The sequence below is a fragment of the Moschus berezovskii genome, chromosome 19 (genome assembly GCF_049115385.1).
Source record: "Moschus berezovskii isolate FMDL1 chromosome 19, NW_MosBer_1.0, whole genome shotgun sequence".
Lineage (NCBI taxonomy): Eukaryota > Metazoa > Chordata > Mammalia > Artiodactyla > Moschidae > Moschus > Moschus berezovskii.
In genome coordinates this window covers 62398331-62419833 of record NC_142478.1, presented here as the reverse complement: position 1 = coordinate 62419833, position 21503 = coordinate 62398331, and the positions used below count along the sequence as shown (strand labels likewise).

General features: G+C 44.7%; 1 protein-coding gene and 1 long non-coding RNA gene across 2 annotated transcripts in view; both read right to left on the bottom strand.

Annotated features, from left to right (window-relative positions):
* LOC129542701 (uncharacterized) overlaps positions 1-21503 on the bottom strand; it is a 101213-nt gene that overhangs the window by 30848 nt on the left and 48862 nt on the right. The window lies entirely within an intron of this gene.
* LOC148774892 (translationally-controlled tumor protein) lies at positions 10276-11058 on the bottom strand. The gene has a single exon (XM_088828214.1). It carries the CDS (start codon positions 10944-10946, stop codon positions 10428-10430), a length of 519 nt encoding a protein of 172 aa, XP_088684340.1. The 5' UTR covers positions 10947-11058; the 3' UTR covers positions 10276-10427.

The following is a 21503-nucleotide window of genomic DNA, read 5'->3' as shown; positions in this document are numbered from 1 at the left end:
CTATTTTTCTTTTGTGAAATGTAGAGTATTTCCTTGATGACTTTGTCAAAACAGCATAAAAGAAAATAACGAGGGAAATCACCCCCATAATTGCACTACCAAACTGCACTGGGGGGTTGTTCCCTGACGACCTGTGCAGTCATGCCTCTGGGGAAGCATCGGACCCACCAGATCTCCGATTTTGACTTGCGATGTATTTTCTAGCAACGTTTAGCAACGTTCCCTTCCTCTGGTTTCTCACCTGCAGAAAGGGGCCAATTTTCTCTTCCTAACCCTGCAGGATTGTTTGCTAGAGGGTATGAAATAAATATGTATCTGTCCAGTACCTGGGACATGGCAGACAAATTCCACATTATTCCAATTACTCCTACTTTCAGAGGTTTAGAGCAGGGGTCCCCAACTTCTACAATCTAATGCCTGATGATCCAAGGTGGAGCTGATGTAACAATAATAGAAATATACTTGCACAATAAACATAATGCACTTGAATCATCCCCAAACGACCCACCCCCAGCCCTGGTCTGTGGAAAAAATTGTCTTCCATGAAACTAGTCCCTCATGCCAAAAAGGTGGGGGACCGCTGGTTTAGAGGAAAGCAGAACCACACCCTGGGTCCTGGTCCTAGGTCCCCTACTTACTAACCGTGAGACATTAGACTAGACACGTAACATCCCTGAGCCCCAGATTCCTGGGGGTGAGGATACTTGTCTCAAGATCATTAAAGAATAAAATGAGGAAAACCTGGTAAGCAGCAAAAGTGTGAGTGATAGTGCTAGTCGCTCAGTCGTGTCTGACTCTTTGTGACCCTGTGGACTGTAGCCTGCCAGGCTCTTCAGTTCAAGGAATTCTCCAGGCAAGAAAACTTAGCCATTCCCTTCTCCAGGGATTCTGACCCAGGGATCAAACCCAGGTCTCTTACACTTCAGGCAGATTCTTGATCATCTGAGCCATCGGGGAAGCTGGTAAGCAATAGGTACTCTAACAGTAGTAGTAGCTATTATGATGGTTGTTAATATTACTATTATTATTTCATTCAATATTTAAATCTTGCCCTTTACTCCCAGCCAAAGAATCATACATAAGTCAAATCACCACCAATGGGGACAGATCCAGGTCCAGGGGTGGCGAGCTGGGGGTGGCGCCTGTAGTTCACTATATGAGGGAATTTCTAAGAGAAAGCATGCAAAAATATCTGGCTTTGCCAATTTTGTAAGAATCCCTGACCCAGGAACATTTTGCTAGGCCCCACTCAAGGTCAGAAAAGAGGTTCTTACGAAAGGTAGGATCCTGATACATCAGCTTTGTGAGTTTCACTGAAGACTGCTTCTGTCCCAGATTTGGGGGGGTGTGGGGGCAGTGTTACAGGGAGAAAAGAGCTCCCCACCCCCATGACCACCCCCTGACACACAGTCCTTTCCTTTAGAACTTGGCCAGCCTGTTATTAAACAGCCGGTTAAGAGCTCCTCACATCCTCACCACTCGCGTTCTCACTGACGTCCGGCAAGCGGTACCCACCCTGCCTCCTCCTGCTTCTCACCTCCCCTCTGCCCCGCCTCTTCCATTCCCAGAGACTCGGCTGGCTCCGAAAGGTTCCAGACAGAGGGGCTAAACACATTAGCCGACAGACTCGCAAGACACAAGAGGCGGCAGGAATCAAATAAAAGGAAAACGCGGCAGTCACAGGTCAGTCCTGTATAAATATTTATGCTGGAGGAAAAGTTGGTGCCTGAGTAATGACCTTGTGGCTGGTATTAATAGAGATAATGTGTGTGTCTAGAACATGCCGCCAGAAAGGGAAAGGGGGCGAGGATGGGGAGGCGGGGCGAGACCAAGAGCAGGCAGTTATAAATCTTCGTGCCAAGATGAAGCCCCCAGCTGACCTTTATACCTTTCTCTCTCGTCCCCTCCAGTGACCCCCCTCCCCAGTCTGCATCTTCAAATCTATTTTCTCTCCTCTTGGCCATCTTGTCTCCACATAAGCGCTCACTCGTGCATTAGCCATCTCGGGGCTGATGTCTGTCATCCCAGTCGGTACACAGTTGGTGTTTAATAAAGGTTCAGGGCAGTGAGTTGACTGAGTCACGCATGGAGCCCAGCCTCTGCTGCTGATTACGGGCCCCCAACATGGGGCCGATTTTCCCTTTTGATGGCTTCCCTGTCCTCATCTCCCTTCTCCAATCTGCTGCCGCTCAGGGGAAGTTTCCAAACATGAATCTGACACACTCTCTCTCATCTGCCCAGTTCTCTCAGCAGCTCCTGTGTCTTAACGTCAAATCCAGACTCCTTAACCAACTCCTACAGACCTTACCAGCTTCATTTCTTAAATTCCGCATCCCTTGAGGGCTCCCCTCCCTAGCAATACTAAACTGCTTATCAAACACTAAAGATGCATCCCTCATTTTATTGTGCTTCGCTTCACGGTTTCTCAGATATTGCAATTTTTTTTTAAATTTTGGTCACATTGCACAGATCTTAGCTCCCCAACCAAGGATGAAACCTGCACCCCTTGCATCGAAAGGCAGAGTCTTAACCACTGGACCACAGGGGAAGTCACCCTTTTTAAATTGATATTGCTTTTTTTTTTAACAGACTGAAGGTTTGTGACAACCTCACATGGAGCAAATCTATCGTCTTCATTTTTCCAACAGCACATCCTCACTTTGAACCCCCATGTCACGTTTTAGTAAGCCTCACAATACCGCAAACCCTTCACCAGCAAAAAGATTACTACTCACAGGCTCAGAGGACGGTTAGCACAATACAACAATAAGTCATTTTTAATTAAGTATGTTGTTGTTCAGTCACTAAGTCGTGTCCAATTCTTTGTGACCCCATGGACTACAGCACACCAGGCTTCCCTTTCCTTCACTATCTCCCAGAGTTTGCTCAAACTCATGTCCATTGAGTTGGCTATGCCATCCAACCATCTTATCCTCTGTTGCCCTCTTCTCCTCCTGCCCTCAATCCTTCCCTGCTTTTTTAGACATAATGCTACTGCACACTTAACAGACTGTACATGCTGGAGAAGACTGCTGAGAGTCCCCGGGACTGCAAGGAGATCAAATCAGTCAATCTGAAGCGTAATCAACCCTGAATATTCATTGAAAGGACTGATGCTAAAGCCAAAACTCCAGTATTTTGGTCATGTAAACAGTTGACTCACTAGAAAAGTCGCTGATGCTAGGAAAGATTGAGGGCAGAAGGAGAAGAGGGCATCAGAGGATGAGATGGCTGGATGGCATCACCAATGCAATGGACATGAACTTGGGCAAACTTCAGGAGATGGTGAGGGATGGGGAGGCCTGGCGTGCTGCAGTCCATGGGATTGCAAAGAGTCAGACATGACTGGGCAACTGAACAACAACAACAAATATATATATATATATATATATAGTGGGCTGACAACAGCAGATTTTGTCTAGTTTATAAACAAAATCATCACTGAAATATTCTCTGTGGCAACTTTGGATGAGCAGCCAAGATGAAGACCTGTGTTGTTGTGTTTTTTTTTTCCATCAACATTGTTATTCAAGCTATTATAGTACATATCTATACTGAGTATTTCTACCTTTGCTGTTGTTTAAAAATAATCACTTTCAGTGAATACAGTATAGCATAAACATAACTTTTATGTGCGCTGAGAAACAAAAAGAATTCACAGGACTTTATTGTGATACTCGCTTTATGGAGGTGGTCTGGAACCCAATCCACGATACCTCCCAGGTTGCCTGTAATTTCCAAGAAGCCATGATCCTTTTCTCATCCAGGTCTTTACACATTCTGTCCCTTTCACCTGCATGTCTTCCCTGCACTTCTTTTTAATTGTTATTTAATTTCTATTTTTGACTGCACCAGGCAGCATGGGGGACATTAGCTCTCCGAGCAGGGACCCAACACATGCCCCCTGCACTGGGAGCGCATAGTGCCAACCCCTGGACTGCCAGGGAAGTCCTCCTGCCCTTCTTACTTCGGCTACCTCATCCTCATCCTGCACACTTCTCCCAGGCCATATGGCCTCCTCCAGGAAGCCTTCCCTGCATTCGAAGACGCATTTATCTGGTCCCATTGCCTCTCACCGTCACATCACTTATCCCACTGAAGAGTCATTGTCACGCTTAACTTGTCTCCCTCATTTCTACAAGACCCTGAGTGCCATGAGGGCAACAAACTGACGTCACTACACGCATACACACAGCAACGTAAAGTCTGGCACATAGTAGGTGCTCAGGAAGTGTTTGTCACATGAACCACAGGGACAGGGCCACATCTTATTCTCTGCTTGAAAAATGAAACACGCTTGGAACCCACCCCCCCCAACAGGGATGCAAGAAAGTAGAGGAAAAGCCACCCATTTCATCGAGGGCACGGAAACTCAGGACTTTCTCCCTCCTTATCTGCTGGAGGGAGAGTATAATAATGTTGAGTAGGAGAGACCCCCCTTCTGTGTGCCAAATAAAGGAGAGAGAGCAAAACAGAGAAAGATCAGCTCTGCTCAAAAGGCAGCATTCCAACCCAAAGGTGCCGACACCAAGATCTGAACGTCAAGATTAAGAAGAAGGTTGTTCAAGCCACAGATTTTTGGAAGCCCACAGGCTCACCTGGGCTAGGAGCCACAGAGCAAGCCATTCCTGGAGAAAACGGGAGGTCTGAAGGCACCGCACCCTCTGCCCCTGTTTGAAGCAAACCCCATTTTCAGACTTTAATACTTCTGTACCTGAAATGTAACAACGGAACCATTTGAACTCTTGGGTCTTCATGGTCCTGGGCTGTTTAAGGTCTGTAAGAATCCCGCAGTGCCTCTGGGTACCTGCCCCTTAGCATGGGCTGTTTTCTTTCATCTGCAACATGGCCCTGGAGCATAGGAAGCATCATCCTCATTTTCCAGATGGGATGACTGAAGCTGGTAAGGGCCTCAATTTGACCCCAGATTATGTAATGCCAAGTCTAAGCTCTTTCTTCTACAGACTCCTTCTCTGATGCCTAGAATTCACCTGCCCTGCTGGGGACCACCTCTGACTTACCTGACTGGTAGAAAAGACCATGTTTTTTCCTTATTCTGTCTCCCTTGTCTCACCCACCTTAGAACCAGTTACTAAGCTGATGGGCAGTTCTTGTTGCTCCCTTAGATATGACTGAGCCAACTTTGTCACAGGCTAAAAGGACAAAGCCAGAGGCAGCTGAGTGAGTCCGAGGCAAAGGATGCTTGCCCATCCTGGGAGCTTTGAAATATTTCACTGGAGAAGACAACAAAGGCAGGAAGAGATACTTAAACAAAAATGTTCACAGCACCATTACTCACAATAGCCAAGAAGTGGAAGCAACCCAAATGTCCATCAACAAATGGATGGATAAACAGATAATGGTGTATTCACACAATGGAATATTATTCAACCTTCAAAAGGATGACGTTCTGTCACATGAGACAATACAGATGAACTCTGAAAACCTTACAACCCAAAGAGAAAAAAAGTGGAGGACAAGAGAATTCATTCCCTCAGATCTTCCTGACTGTTTAAACTGAGACATTTTTCTTCTCCTGCTCTCAGACCAGAACATACCCCATCAGCTCTACTGGGTTTCCTGTTGGCCAAGTGCAGCTTGTAAGACTTCTTAGTCTTCATAACTGCATGAGCCAACTGCTTATACTAAATCATATATATATATATATGTATGTATGTATGTATATATGTATGTATGCATGCATACTGTCACTTAGTTATGGATAACTTTTTGCAACCCCAGGACTGTAGCCTGCCAGGATCCTCTGTCCATGGAATTTTCCAGGCAAGAATACTGGAGAGGGTTGCCATTTTCTACCCCAGGGGATCTTCCTAACCCAAGGATTGAACCTGCATCTCTCATGTCTCCTGCATTGGTATGAGGGGCTCTTTACCACTAGTGCCACCGGAGAAGTCCAAGCCCATATGTATGGATGTATGTATACATGTGTATATGTATATATAGACACGTAACTCTTAGTGACTAAACAACAATCATATATATAATTAAACCTTACTGCTACTGCTACTGCTAAGTCACTTCAGTCGTGTCCGACCCTGTGTGACCCCATAGACAGCAGCCCACCAGGCTTCCCTGTCCCTGGGATTCTCCAGGCAAGAACACTGGAGTGGGTTGCCATTTCCTTCTTCAATGTATGAAAGTGAAAAGTGAAGTCGCTCAGTCGTGTCTGACCCTTAGCGACCCCACGGACTGCAGTCTACGAGGCTCCTCCATCCATGGGATTTTCCAGGCAATAGTACTGGAGTGGCTTGCCATTGCCTTCTCCGAATTAAACCTTATAAATAACTGTATATATACTAATATCTAATAATATATATGGGACTTCCCTGGTGGCTCAGATGGTAAAGAGTCTGCTGCAATGCAGGAGACCCAGGTTCAATCCCTAGGTCGATAAGATCTCCTAGAGAAGGGAATAGCCACCCACTCCAGCATTCTTGCCTGGAGAATTCCATGGACAGAGGAGGCTGGTGAGCTAGTCCATGGGTCACAAAGAGTCAGACACAACTGAGCGACTAACATATAATGTATATATAATACACAATATGAGGGACAGGGAGGCCTGGCATGCTGCAGTCCATGGGGTTGCAAAGAGTCGAACACGACTTGGCAACTGAACAATATATATAATAATTTATATTATATATATATATATATATATATTGGTGGGGGGCTTCCCAGGTGGCACCAGTGGTAAAGAACCCACCTGCCAATGTAGGCGATATGGGTTCAATCCGTGGGTCAGGAGATCCCCTGAAGGTGGGCATGGCAACATACTCCAGTACTTTTGCCTGGAGAATTCCCATGGACAGAGGAGCCTGGTGGGCTACAGTCCACAGGGTCACACAGAGTCAGACATGACTGATGTGACTTAGCACACAGCACACACCTACATATGTGTGTGTATATATGTGATATTTTATATATACTGTTGGTTCTGTCGGAGAAGGCAATGGCAAGCCACTCCAGTACTCTTGCCTAGAAAATCGCATGAACAGAGGAGCCTGGTGGGCTGCAGTCCAGGGGGTCGCTACTAGTCGGACATAGCTGAGCGACTTCACTTTCACTTTTCACTTTCACACATTGGAGAAGGAAATGGCAACCCACTCCAGTGTTCTTGCCTGTAGAATCCCAGGGACGGGGAAGCCTGGTGGGCTGCCGTCTATGGGGTCACAGAGTCGGACACGACTGAAGCGACTTAGCAGTAGCAGCAGCAACATTGGTTCTGTATGTCTGGAGAATCCTGACTACAGAAGCCAGGCACAAAAGGACAAATATGACATGAGACCATTTATAGGCAGTTCCTGGAGGAGTCAAATCCATAGAGACAGAAAGCACAATGGTGGTTGTCAGGGGCTGGGGGGAGGGAAGGGTGGGGAGTTAGTGTGTTTACTGGATACCAAGTTCCAGTTTGGGTGATGACAAGTTCTAGGGATGAATGGTAGCAATAATTGCACAATGATGTGAATGTACTTAATGCCACTGAAGCATCATTTAAAAATGGTTACAATGATCAATCTTATGTGGGTTTTTATCTTTTTTTTTTTTTAAAGCAGAGAGAGCGGGAGGGAAAAGAATAAAGCAAACTAGAAGAAAAGGAAAATAGAAGCAGGTGGGAAATGGAGTTTGGATGAAGGAAGGCTAGTCAGGAGAATATTGTGGGAGACCCGAGAGCCGGGCAACCTTGAATGACTAGATCTTCTTGTCATCTCTAGAAGGGTGCAGGATACAGGAGATCTTCCCTTCTCTCACATAACTGAAGTGGGAATTGCCTCACCACAAACACTCAAGAACACCCGCTCAATGACCACTTCAAAAACCTCCACCATTTAGGGTTCAAAAAAAGGAAAAGATAAAAGGGGTCATTTGGTGGTTGCAAATGTGCTTTTTCTCCAAAAGAGCCTTATAAAGAACAAAAACCGCAGCAAACTTTTGCAAATTAAAAATTAGCCACTTGTCCCTCATGTAAATTTATTTTCAGTGTTAATAAAATTCAAAGTGTCCAAGCATGCATTATTGAGATGTCACAGTTTCAACTCTCAGGATATAAGGTTTTGGTGCCCCAAAGAGTTTGCAGTGGAAATCTTGACTCATGACCCTACTGTCAATTAAGTGCAGCAGAATGAAGCCGATTCTCCCCGATTACAGATTCACACAGAGTCTACCTAAGAACCACATCTCACCTGGCATCTCTCACAGTACCATCATCTCAATTAGGGCTTTCTGCCTCATGCAGATTTCCGGCACTTGGCCTGGGGAGGTGTCTGATTCCAGGCATATGGTGGGTAACATGATCAGCAGTGACTCAGCTCCCATAAAACATCCTCTGCACTGGTGTAATAGACAGGGGCCTCTGTAGACTGTTTTTTGTTTTTTAATGCAACAAGAAGCTTTTCTTATTCTGAGATTTTTTTTTTTTTAATCATGAAGCAATATTTTTTAAAACTTTCTATTCTATATTGGGTTATAGTCACTTAACACTGTTGTAATAGTTTCAGATGAAGAGTGAAGGGACTCAACCACAAATATACATATATCCATTCTCCCTCAAATTTCCCTCCCATCTGCTGCTGCTGCTGCTAAGTCGCTTCAGTCGTGTCCAACCCTGTGCGACCCCATAGACGGCAGCCCACCAGGCTCCTCTGTTCCTGGGATTCTCCAGGCAAGAACACTGGAGTGGGTTGCCAAGTCCTTCTCCAGTGCATGCATGCATGCTAAGTCACTTCAGTTGTGTCTGATTATGTGTGACCCTATGGACAGCAGCCCACCAGTCTCCTCTGTCCACGGGATTCTCCAGGCAAGAATACTGGAGTGGGTTGCCATTTCCTTCTCCCCGCTCCCATCTAGGCTGCCACATAATATTGAGCAGAGTCCTGTTCTCTGTGTTCCCAGATGGAGACAGAGAATAAATGTATGGATCCCAAAGGAACAGGAAGTGGGGTGGAATTGGGAGATTAGTGTCAATACCTAAACACTATTGATGCTACTGCTGCTGCTGCTAAGTCACTTCAGTCGTGTCCGACTCTGTGTGACCCCATAGACGGAAGCCCACCAGGCTCCCCCTTCCCTGGGATTCTCCAGGCAAGAACACTGGAGTGGGTTGCCATTTCCTTCTCCAATGTGTGAAAGTGAAAAGTGAAAGTAAAGTCGCTCAGTCGTGTCTGACCCTTAGCGACCCCACGGACTGCAGCCTACCAGGCTCCTCCATCCATGGGATTTTCTAGGCAAGAGTTCTGGAGTGGCTTGCCATTGCCTTCTCCGATACACTATTGATACTATGTATAAAATAGACAACTGATGGGAACCTATTGTATAGCAAGGGAACTCTATTTAATGCTCTGCTGCTACTGCTGCTAAGTCACTTCAGTCGTGTCCGACTCTGTGTGACCCCATAGACGGAAGCCCACCAGGCTCCCCCGTCCTTGGGATTCTCCAGGCAAGAACACTGCAGTGGGTTGCCATTTCCTTCTCCAATTTAATGCTCTGGGTGACCTAAATGTGAGAGAATTCCAGAAGTGAGGGGATATATGTAAATGCATAGCTGATTCATTTTGCTATGTTGTAGAAGCTAACACAACACTGTAAAGCAACTCTACTGCAGTAAGAAATTAATTTAAAAACATTTCATCTCCTCCTTCTAGCTCCTCATGCAATTGGGCTATCATGTGTGTGACTCACTTGTGTTCAGGGTGCTCACTTGAGCCTACCAGGAGTTAGGCAGTTTATGGGGGGATACCCACTAATCTTTAATCCTGGGATTTTAAAGACAAATTTTCCAAAAGGAAGAGAAAAGAAAGAATATTTTTCAAGGATTGAGTCCATAACAGGTCCTTATGATATGGTGTCTCATTTCCTTTTTAAAATTTTTTTGTTTATTGTTGTAAAAGTCACATAATATAAAACATACTATTTTAACCCTGTTTAACTGTACAGTCTAGTGGCACTAAGCACATTCATATTGTTTTTTTTTTTTTTCCAACTGTGTTAGTCTTTTTATTCTTGTGTAAACTCTTCCAGGTTAACCACTTCCATTTGTAGGTGATGAAACGTGTAAGCAATCCACTTCAAATGTTGGCTGGCACTGTCATGATTATGGTCTTTCCCTTTACTCCAACTCAGTTACTTCTCATTCTTGTATCTTCCAAGTCCGAGAAGTGGTTTCACTTGTAGATGTTATCTGAAGGTGCTTTCTAGTGGTAGGCTACAACCAGACTCTAGCTGCTCCAGGAAGGATGACATGTTTTCTCAAAAACAATGCCTCCGCTCCAAATAAATCAACGTTCAAAACAAATGAAGAGCTCGAGATGACATCAGTCCCATCTGTCTAAGTCCTGGTGTTGTGTGGATGAAAAGCAGTGGCCAGCCAGTTATGACGACAGGTGATTGATCCAAAATAACTGCCAATTTTGTTAACATTTTTCCATCTCTAAACCATCCTTAAAGAAAATCATATACGGGGTTACACCATCCTCACGGTAGTCCAGCAGAGCAACCATACCATCTGGATTCATGTTTTCACCAATAAAGAACTGATAGTTTTTGAAATTAGCAAGGATGTGCTTGATTTGTTCTGCAGCCCCTGTCATAAAAGGTTTTACTCTTTCTGGTCTCTGTTCTTCAAGTTTCCCTTTGATTGACTTCATGTAATCTTTGATGTACTTCTTGTAGGCTTCTTTCGTGAAGCTGGTTTCCTGCAAGTGATGGTTCATGACAATATCGACACCAGTGACTACTGTGCTTTCGGTCCCTTCGCCCTCGGGGCCTTCAGCGGAGGCATTCCCACCAATGAGCGAGTCATCGATGTTGCCCTCTGTCCTACTGACCATCTTCCCCTCCACCTCCAGACACAGCCCGTCCGCGACCTCCCGGATCTTGTAGATGTCGGAGAACATCTCGTCATGGCTAATGAGGTCCCGGTAGATGATCATGATGGCGACTGGAGGGAGGCGACAGCGGCGCTGGCTTAGCAGGAGCCCGGAGCTCAGAGCGAGCGCAGTGCGGCCGGAGCGGCGCTCGGGGGGAGGGGGGAGCGGGCGGAAAAAAAAAGCTAAGCACATTCATATTGTTTTGCATCTCTCACCATCATCCACCTCCCGAATTTTTCACCTTCCTAAACTGAAACTCTGTCCCCATTAAACACCAAGTCCCCATTCCTCCTCCCCACGCACCCCACCCTCAGCGCCTGGCACCTACCAGTGCACTCTCTAACTCTGAATTTGACTATTCTAGGTGCCTCGTGTAAGTGGAATCAAAGAGTGTTTGTCTGCACCTACTGTATATCAGAACGTATTTCTAAGGTTAGCTTAATGTATGTCCTACAAACAGATTTTGCCTTCTCTTTTTTCCCCGTGCTACACAGTAAGTTCTCATCAGTTATCTCTTCGGTACATAGCAGTGTATATATGTCAATCCCAATCTCCCGATTCAGCCCACCCCCTTTTCCCCGCCTTGGGGTTCTTACATGGTGTCTCACTTGCTCTTCATGGCTTCATGACAGAGTTGTTATGATTCCTTACTTTATGAGATGACAGTAAGTGGACATTTAGGGTTCCGTCCACAAGCAGTCTGAGTCCATCCCCCTGATTTCCCCTCTGACCAGCGGGCTTAAAAGGATGCATCTTCACTCCTCCTTCCTCCCCCACTGGATACTGCCTCTCCCCCTCCATGCTCTTGGCCCTTCCTAGGACCATCAATACTTAATGTTTTGTGCTGTCACATTTGTAGCTGTGAAGGATCCAATTGTGCGGTTGATCTATAATGTAAGGTTAATGCCTAATTAGCTCGTTTAACATTTCTTTCCCGGATAATTCACGATAGGTCATTAACAAAAGTCAGGGCAAACGGAGGGGCATGTCCGTGGCCATAAATCAGAGGCCTGAAAACATCATAGGAACAGGAAAATGCATGTATTATTCAGGTCAAACAAAGAGTGGGTTCTCCATGAGTCTCTTCAATGCTTTTCTGACCCTGAGGTCAAGGGACCAAGTCAAGGCTGGAGAGATATTTGCTAGGGGCTGAAACGGGCTGCGCAGGGCCTGGCAGGTATGCACCTTCTCCTGGTCATATGACAACACATCTCACTGTTAAACTTATGACTTTGCAGATGGAAAAGGCCCCTTTGACTACCAAATAATGCATACCCACCATGTCAGTAAGTAACCACCATTTACAGAGCATCTACAATGTGCCAAAGTATGTGTGTTCATGTGTGTGTATGTGCGGGTATTCTATGTATCAGTTAGCTATTGCTGTATAACAAACTATCCCAAAACTCAGTGGCACTTTATGAGTCTGTGTCTCAGCAGGTGGTTGCTGCTGACCTAGGCCAAGCTCATCTGATCTCAGCTGGGTCCTTTCACAGCTGGTGGGTTGGCTGGGGGCTGCCAATGTCATATGAGGTCACTTATATGTCTGGCTATTGACTTGCTGCTAGCTACAATGACAGGGGTGTCTAGGCTATGTGTCTTTCATAGTGATGTTAGGGTTTCAAGAAGCATGCGAGATCTCTCGAGACCCAGACTCAGAGCTGACATGCAGTCATATCTGTAGCATTTTTTTGGCCCTAAGTCACAAGTCCAGCTTAGACTGACGAATCTGGCCAGCAACACTACCTTTTGATGGAAAAATTAGCAAAAACACTGCAAAGGTACAGAAGGGTTGAAGAATTGTGGTCATTTTTGCAATTATTCTATCACAACTCATTTATTCCTTATCCCTTTATCCATTCTCCTAACAAATATTTATTGACCCCCGTGTTATATGCCAGATTCTGATCTAGGTGCTGAGGACACAAGTCATGAACAAAATAAAGTCTTACTCACATGAATTGTAATTTCCATGGAAGCTGAGGTAAACATTAAACAAGTGAATCAATACATATATAAGATACTTTTAGATGGTGTTAAATGCTGTAAGGTAAATACAACAGACTGACTACCTGCGAGATGCCCAGAGGCAATTTTTGATAAGACAGTTAAGGAAGACCCCTCTGAGGAGGTGACATTTGACCTAAGACTTGAATGATAAGATGAAACCAATCCATCTGGGACTAGGAGCAGAATGTTCTAGCTGGAGGAAGAACAGATACAAAAGTTCCCAAGTCCTGTCTGGAGGAGTAGAAAGAAGGCCAGAGTGAGAGTATAATAAGTAAGAGGAAGAAAGATGCTAGATATGGACTTCCCTGGTTGCCCAGTGGTTAAGAATCCACCTTTCAATGCAGAGGATGCGAGTTTGATACCTGGTCTGGGAACTAAGATCTCATCTGCTGCATACTGCAACTAATACCTTACACAGCTAAATAAATAATTTTTTTAAGATGCCAGATGAAGACCAAGAGGTAAGTCAATTCTTGGAGAGCAGTACGATTACTCTTTTTTTTTTTTATGATTAGTCTTAAGGAAAACAAAACTCAAAAAAATCATGAAATAGCTAGAGAGTGGTAGAACCAGGATTTGGACCTGCAATCATCTGAATTCAAAGTCCACACTTTGTCTAAAGTCCATTTCTGCCCCCTGAGCTAAGTGCCAAGCGGGGACTTTTTCATGTAGGTGAACAAGACCTTAAACATCAGAAAGTCTAATGCAAGACATGATAGCCAGGGACTTCTCTGGTGGTCCAGTGGTTAAGATGCCTCTCTTCCTCTTCATAGGGTGCCGGTTCAATTTCTAGTCAGAGAACTAAGATCCCACATGATGCACAGCATGGCCAAAGACATAATGACCATGGCTGGACCTTAACTGATTCAGCCTCATGCTATTCCTTCAGTAGCTACCAGATAAGCCCCCACACCCCAGAGCCTCACGATGAGTTGACCAGCAGCAGCAGCATCCCCATCCCTCCATCTAGCGGTAACTACTTCTCCCTACCTCCTTTTTGCCAAGTGGTTCCATTCTTCCCCCCATCTTGGGTCTTTCTTGAGGAGTACATCCCTGCCTTCTAACCATACTCCACCAGGGATCTCTAAGGCCTTTGTGTAGAAGCACCACCCACAGCTGGGAAAGAAAGACAAGATGCACAGACATGTGCTGATAAACAAGATCAAAGACGTCAAGAATTTGATTGTCTTACTTGTTGGTCAAATCCAGGCAAGAGCCTGCATTGTTTAAAATAGGACATTCGTGTATGCCAAATATTTTAATGGAGCCCCTCCTACATGTCAGGGACTGGTCCAGACACTGGGGGTTGAACAATAGGCTTGGCCCACATACTTTGCAGGGATAACCGATGATGAACTAATAAAAGGCATACCATGTGGTGATTGACGCTATGCAGAAAATGAAGCCAGGCAAAGAGGAAAGGATGATGGTAGGGGTGAACAGGTGATGGGGAAGACTGCTCAGATAATATGCTATTTGAGTAGAAACTTGCCAATGAGGAAGAGATCCCGGCGGCTAATTAAGTGGCTCAGAGGAGTGTTCGTCGAAATTTCTAGAGCCCTACGGAGACCAGTGTGGCTGAAACAGGGTGAGAGAGTGGGGCAGTGGCCAGAAATGAGTCTGGAGAGGTCATGGGGGCCAGACCTCAAGGAGCCTGACAGGTCACTGAAAGAGCTTTGGCTTTCACTCAGGGTCAAATGGGAGCTCCTGGAAGGTTCTGAGCAGAAAAGGGAGATAATAGAACTCATGTTTTCAAACAAAACATGATAAAATAGACAACTAATAAAAACCCACTGTATAGCACAGGGATCCCTACTCAGTACCCTGTAATGCTGCTGCTGCTGCTAAGTCACTTCAGTCGTGTCTGACTCTACCCTGTAATGACCTATATGGAAATAGAATCTTAAAAAAGAGAGTATGTATGTAGAGGTAAAATTGATTCACTTTGCTATACAGCAGAAACTAACACAACATTGCAAACCAACTACACTCCAGTAAAAACTAATTTTTTTTAAAGAAAAAAAGCATCTCACTGGCCGCTGCACTAAGCAGAGACTAGGAGGGTAGAGATGGGGGAAGCAGACAGACTTTCGAGGAACCTGCTGCATTTGCTCAGGTGAGAGGCAATGGTGGCTCTGATTTGGGGGTACAGGTGAGAAGTGATATTCGAGTGAGCAAGACAGGTTAATCAATACATAATTGCCCAGTGAATAATCTAATTAAAATACAAAAAGTATAGGATGCTATAAGAATGTGTAACAGGAGACTTCCCGCCAGTGGTTAAGACTCCACGTTTCCAAGAGGCCACCGGTTCCATTCCTGGTTGGAAAACTAAGGTTCCAGGTGCCATGTAACACTGCCAAAACATTTTTTTTAATTGGTGGAAAATTGCTTTACAATGTTGGGTTGGTTTCTGCTGTACAAAAACATAAATCAGTCATTAAGAGGAGAAATAAAAATCAAATAAGGAGATAAAGCACTAAAAAAAAAAAAAGAATGTATTACAAGGAGATTGGTAGTCTGTTTCTTTGTGGGTGGAAGGGAGCTGATATCGGGCAGAGAAGGCTTCTCTGAAGGCATGGCAGATGGGCTTCAAACTGATGGGCTCAGGTTAGCTCAATGAGGATGAGAAGGTGGGCATCCCAAGCAGAAGACAGAGCATGAGCAAAGGTCCTGGGGCAGGAATGTGACAGACAAGTGTGGCATTGGATGCTCAGAAGAACACATTCTCCCTTTGTGATGTCTGCCCTGTTTATTGGCCTCTGAAATAATTAATGATTCAGACACTTCACAGTAAGAGGCCCACACTGGCTCCACATGGCTATTACCACTATTTTTTTCACTTCTCTGAAGGCAGTTTAGGAAGACCCAGATCTTCCCACCTAGTAAATGAATAATGAGGCTGGAGGAAACTGGCTAGGTCTGAGCAAGATGAATAATGATGGTGTGACTCTGACCTGTCCAGAGTTGAGTGCCCCTTGTAGGGAAGGACCTGGGAAACCCTTCTTTGTCCCAAATCCCTGCCCCAGGAGACAACTGTGCTGTTTTCCTGAACTAAGCAGGTGTGGGGGAGATGGCAGGATGGCCCCTCCAAGGGGCGGGGGGTGGGGACTCAAGATTAAGCACATAAGCTGGCCTTTTAAAAGCTTAGCGAGCCTTTCCAATTGGATCTCAAATGGACCACACTTGAGAAATTAAATAAACAGCATTTGTCAAGGGCTTTTGTGGGCTCCCAGCTGTATTTATTTATAGGTTAGTCTGTTATTTATGGGCGCTCGTGCTCCGTATAAAAGCTTTGTCGGAGAGAAGTGGTAGGGAGGAGACCGAGTGCTTTAATGCTTACTGGGACACTTAAGTATTCGCTCCAAGGAGCTCAAACAATGAACAGTTGCTGCTTTTGCCCCACGGAATCTGGGTGTTAGAACACAGCGGGATGGCATTCTTGGAAACGCTGGAATATTGGGGACCCCACTCCCAAGAGTCAGGGGTCCCCTCAGAGACCTTGGAGGGCCCAGTTCCCAGTGAAAACCTGAAAATCTGAGATCAGCCACGTCTTTGATTCATTGTGACTTTGCGCTCATAGCTGAGAAGGCCCACTAGGTATGCCCTGAGAAAAACAGCAGCAACTCCCTGAACTGTCCAGTGAGTGAGGGCTCAGGAGATGCTGAAAGAATGAATGACTGTCTGCTGTCCCCGTGGTTAGGGAACTTAAAGACTAGAGGGACCTCAACATGTCAGGGGCTATGCATTACCTTGGGGGGGGGGGCGGAATGGCCTTGTTTGTTTGTTTGTTTGTTTAGTGAAAAATAGTTTTATTCTACATATTGATACAGTCATTCTCTCTTAAATTACTAACAAAAAGAAGTAGTGAGATCTGTTCAATCATTTCACACAAAAAAGGAGATGCTGCTCATTAAGTCTGTTTTTGACTTGTTGAATATTTTCCATGAGGACTATTTTTCTTTGAGTTTTGGTAAGATTATAGATATACTCCATTTTTAATTTTTTCCAGAAGGTAATTTTTAATATTTTAACAATATATCTATTAATCTCTCATTAAATACTAATAACTTGGAAGATTTTTCAGACACCCACATGCACATGCACACATACAGGTAATTTTAATATTCTGCTTAAAATTTGAGCATGGTTGCATGACTATAAACTGTTATTTGATTTTTTTGTAATATTTTTTATTGTACATCTTTTTTTTTTTTCACATATGACAACATACATGTTTCAATGCCATTCTCCCAAATCATCACACCCTCACCCTCTCCCTCAGAGTCCCAAAGACTGTTCTATACATCTGTGTCTCTTTTGCTGTCTCGTATGTCAGACTTTATTTTTTTGGGCTCCAAAATCACTGCAGATGCTGATTGCAGCCATGGAATTAAAAGACGCTTACTCCTTGGAAGAAAAGTTATGATCAACCTTGATAGTATATTAAAAAGCAGAGACATTACTTTGCCAACCAAGGTCCGTCTAGTCAAGGCTATGGTTTTTCCTGTGGTCATGTATGGATGTGAGAGTTGGACTGTGAAGAAAGCTGATCACCAAAGAATTGATGGTTTTGAACTGTGGTGCTGGAGAAGACTCTTGAGAGTCCCTTGGACTGCAAGGAGATCCAACCAGTCCATTCTAAAGGAGATCAATCCTGGGTGTTCATTGGAAGGACTGATGCTAAAGCTGAAACTGCAATACTTGGACACCTCATGCGACAAGTTGACTCACTGGAAAAGACTCTGATGCTGGGAAAGGTTGGGGGCGGGAGGATCTAGAAACTTGAAATGTCCATAACCTGAATTCAGTAGGTTTCTTCTAAGTATTCATGCAAAGAATTCCAAGCCTTAAGAAAACAGGGCAGGGCAGGGGAGGAGAGAAGAAGGAAAAGAAACTTCATGCAAAAAAACTGATGTTCATGGACATAGAGGGATGGTGGGACGAAATGGAAGAGCAGCACTGACATATACACTCTACCATGTATGAAATAGCTAGCTAGAGGGAAGCTGCTGTATAACACAGGGAGCTCAGCTCAGTGCTCTGTGATGACTTAGAAGGGAGGGATGGCAGGGAAGTTCAGGAGGGAGGGGATGTATGTATCCAACAGGTGATTCACTTGGTAATACAGCAGAAACTAACACAAGATTGCAAAGCAGTTATACTCCAATGGAAAAAGAAATGACGTTCATTGCCATGTTCTTTGTCATAGTGAAGTATTTCACTGCTTATATTAATGTTATTTAGTTGATTAGCCATGTCCAACCCTTTTGTGACTCCATGGACTGTAAACTGCCAGACTCCTATGTCCATGGAATCCTCCAGGCAAGAATACTGGAGCAGGCTGCATTTCCTTCTCCAGGGGATCTTCCCGACCCAGGGATGGAACACACTTCTGCATTGGCAGGAGGGTTCTTTACCACTGACCCACCAGGGAAGCCTCATTTATATTGACACTAATATCAAAACACACAATAGAAACACTACAGGAGAGATTAACTCTGGTGCATCCCTACTTTGACCAGTTACTAAAAACTTGCTCAGAGAAACATTTACAGTCATATAGAAATGTTTATGACAAAATAGGAAAAGCTACAATTTTACCATTACAGTGTTATTAAAATTAGGTGATTCTTTCAAGTATTAGAGAAAAAGCCTAAAATGAAAATACTAAAATTTAAGCACAGTTATGTTTGGATAGGAGAACTTTGAGCCATTTTTTAAATGTCTTCTATTTTTCTCAATTTCCAATGTTTTTTAAAAAAATATGAATCCATTTGGTGAATAAAAATAATAGTCAATGCATCATTTAATAAATAAAAAGTATTCTCTTACTGCCAGGAAACTTTTGAAGGCATCCAAGGAAAGATAACCCACCGGTACTGAGTGGAGTACCTGTACTATTTTTAAAAGTATTAAAATATTGCATACGTTTACAGACGGGTTCCAAAGAGGAAAAGGAGTACAGGTTGTATATTGTCACCATGCTTATTTAACTTCTATGCAGAGACATCATGAGGAACGCTGGGCTGGAAGAAGCACAAGCTGGAATCAAGATTGCCGGGAGAAATATCAATAACCTCAGATATGCAGATGACACCACCCTTATGGCAGAAAGTGAAGAGGAACTAAAAGCCTCTTGATGAAAGTGAAAGAGGAGAGTGAAAAGGTTGGCTTGAAGCTCAACATTCAGAAAACAAAGATCATGGCATCTGGTCCCATCACTTCATGGGAAATACATGGGGAAAGAGTGGAAACAGTGTCAGACTTTATTTTGGGGGGCTCAAAAATCACTGTGGATGTTGACTTAAGCCATGAAATCAAAAGACGCTTACTCCTTGGAAGGAAAGTTATGACCAACCTAGATAGTATATTAAAAAGCAGAGACATTACTTTGCCAACAAAGGTCAAGGCTATGGTTTTTCCCGTGGTCATGTATGGATGTGAGAGTTGGACTGTGAAGAAAGCTGAGCCCCGAAGAATTGATGCTTTTGAACTGTGGTGCTGGAGAAGACTCCTGAGAGTCCCTTGGACTGCAAGGAGATCCAACCAGTCCATTCTGAAGGAGATCAATCCTGGGTGTTCATTGGAAGGACTGATGCTAAAGCTGAAACTCTAATACTTTGGCCACCTCATGCGACGAGTTGACTCACTGGAAAAGACTCTGATGCTGGGAAGGATTGGGGGCGGGAGGAGAAGGGGACGACAGAGAATGCGATGGCTGGATGGCATCACCGACTCGATGGACATGAGTTTGAGTGAACTCCGGGAGTTGGTGATGGACAGGGAGGCCTGGCGTGCTGTGATTCACGGGGTTGCGGAGAGTCGGATACGACTGAACAGCTGAACTGATAATCATTTTATCATCATGGAAACGAAAGAAATGTCATCCCAAAGGTAAAATATCAGGATCACTAATTCACCATATTGGCTTCTTCTCAACACAACAGATACAAATATTTGCTCTCTTTCTATGTGTTTCTTTTCTCCTTGCTCTTGTATACATCACCCTCCCGGCCACACAGAATCTTCACACCAACACCCATTATTTCATTTCTTCCAGAAATCGTAGTCTTTCTTTGTGCATCTGCCTCTTTTCTTGTGACCAAGTCCCTTTCTTTGGGACCATCAACTACCCACACCCTTAGTCCTTTCTGTATGAACTCAGATCAAACAACCGGGGGATGTAGGTACCACTAACTCAGAAGCACATGGGCCTGGATTCAAAACCCATGTCTGCCACTTCCTAGATTTGCAACCTTGGGTGAGTCCCTTAATTTCTCTGTGCTAACAGTTTCCAAGCTTAATTAACAGACAAGATATTTCAGTGGGAAGATGATAAATCATAATAACAAAATAGGGACTTTCCTGGTGGTCCAGTGGTTAAGGATCTGCCTGCCAATGCAGGGGACGCAGGTTCAAACCCTAGTCCAGGAAGATTCCACATGCCGCAGAGCCACTAAGCCTGTGCCCCACAAGTACTGAGCCTGTGCTCCAGAACCTCACAACTACTGAACCCATGCGCTGCAACTACTGAAGCCCACGTGCCCGAGAGCCCGTGCTTCACAACAAGAGAAGACACTGCAACAAGAAGCCCACGCCAACCAGAGAGTAGCCCCGGGCTCACCACAACTAGAGAAAGCCCACACGCAGCAAAGAAGACCCAGTGCAGCCAAAAATAGACAAACAAATAAATAAATTTAAAATAATAACAACAAAGTAAGAGTATTCAAGGTAACGATTAACATATACTGAGCTCCTAGAGTGCGCCGGGCATTGTGCTAAGTGCCTTACAGACATGAAGTCATTGAAACCTCAAGACAATCCAATAGAGCAGGTGCTATTCTCCCCAAATCTAGTGCATTTCACAGATGAGAAGGAACACCTGTATGTCACAGTGACCTTGGGCGGGATGCTCACTTTGCGGCTGGAACCTGGTCTTATTTCATCCAACTCCCCCAACTGGTCCATTACTATACCCTTTTTCTGATAAGAACACTGAGGCTCAGAAGAGTAAAGGGTTGGATCAAGCTCACCCAGCTCACAGGTAGAGGCAAGACTCTCACTTAGCCCTCTCTCCCCACCACCCAAACTCAAAGTTATACAGGCACTTAGTAGACCCATGATAAAGGGTGACATCTCTCCCTTACAACCAGGGAGCACTGTCTGATACATCACCTGGCTGCTTATTACTATCACATACAGGCATTCTCAACAGCCTCCAAGGAAGAGAAAGTCCCCTTAAGGGTACAGAGAATGACCTCCTAGAGAAGGCAGCAAAGTGTCTACAGCTCTCATCATGATCACCCAGCCCTTCCCAGACCCGGGTGACCGCAGCTCTTGAAAATCACCCCACCACCAAGCCAGGGGTCTGGTGAGAAAAGCTTTGAAGCAGAGCAAGCTCAAGGAATGGGGACACTGCTTTTTTTTCTGCCAGTTCTCTGAAATAAAGGCTATTGTCTGACCTGATGCAGTCAACACAGTTCTGCCCTTCCCACGTGGGTGGAGAGCATAAAATAAAACCCCCAAGGTGGCAGAGAAAAGTTGGTACCCCAAATCGTATCTGAGATGAAAAGGGTGCTTTTTGCATCCAGAACAAACAAAACATCA

What these genes read in the sequence shown, in the direction of transcription:
- LOC148774892 (XM_088828214.1), bottom strand. Translation starts at nt 10,946, where the DNA reads ATGATCATCTACCGGGACCTCATTAGCCATGACGAGATGTTCTCCGAC.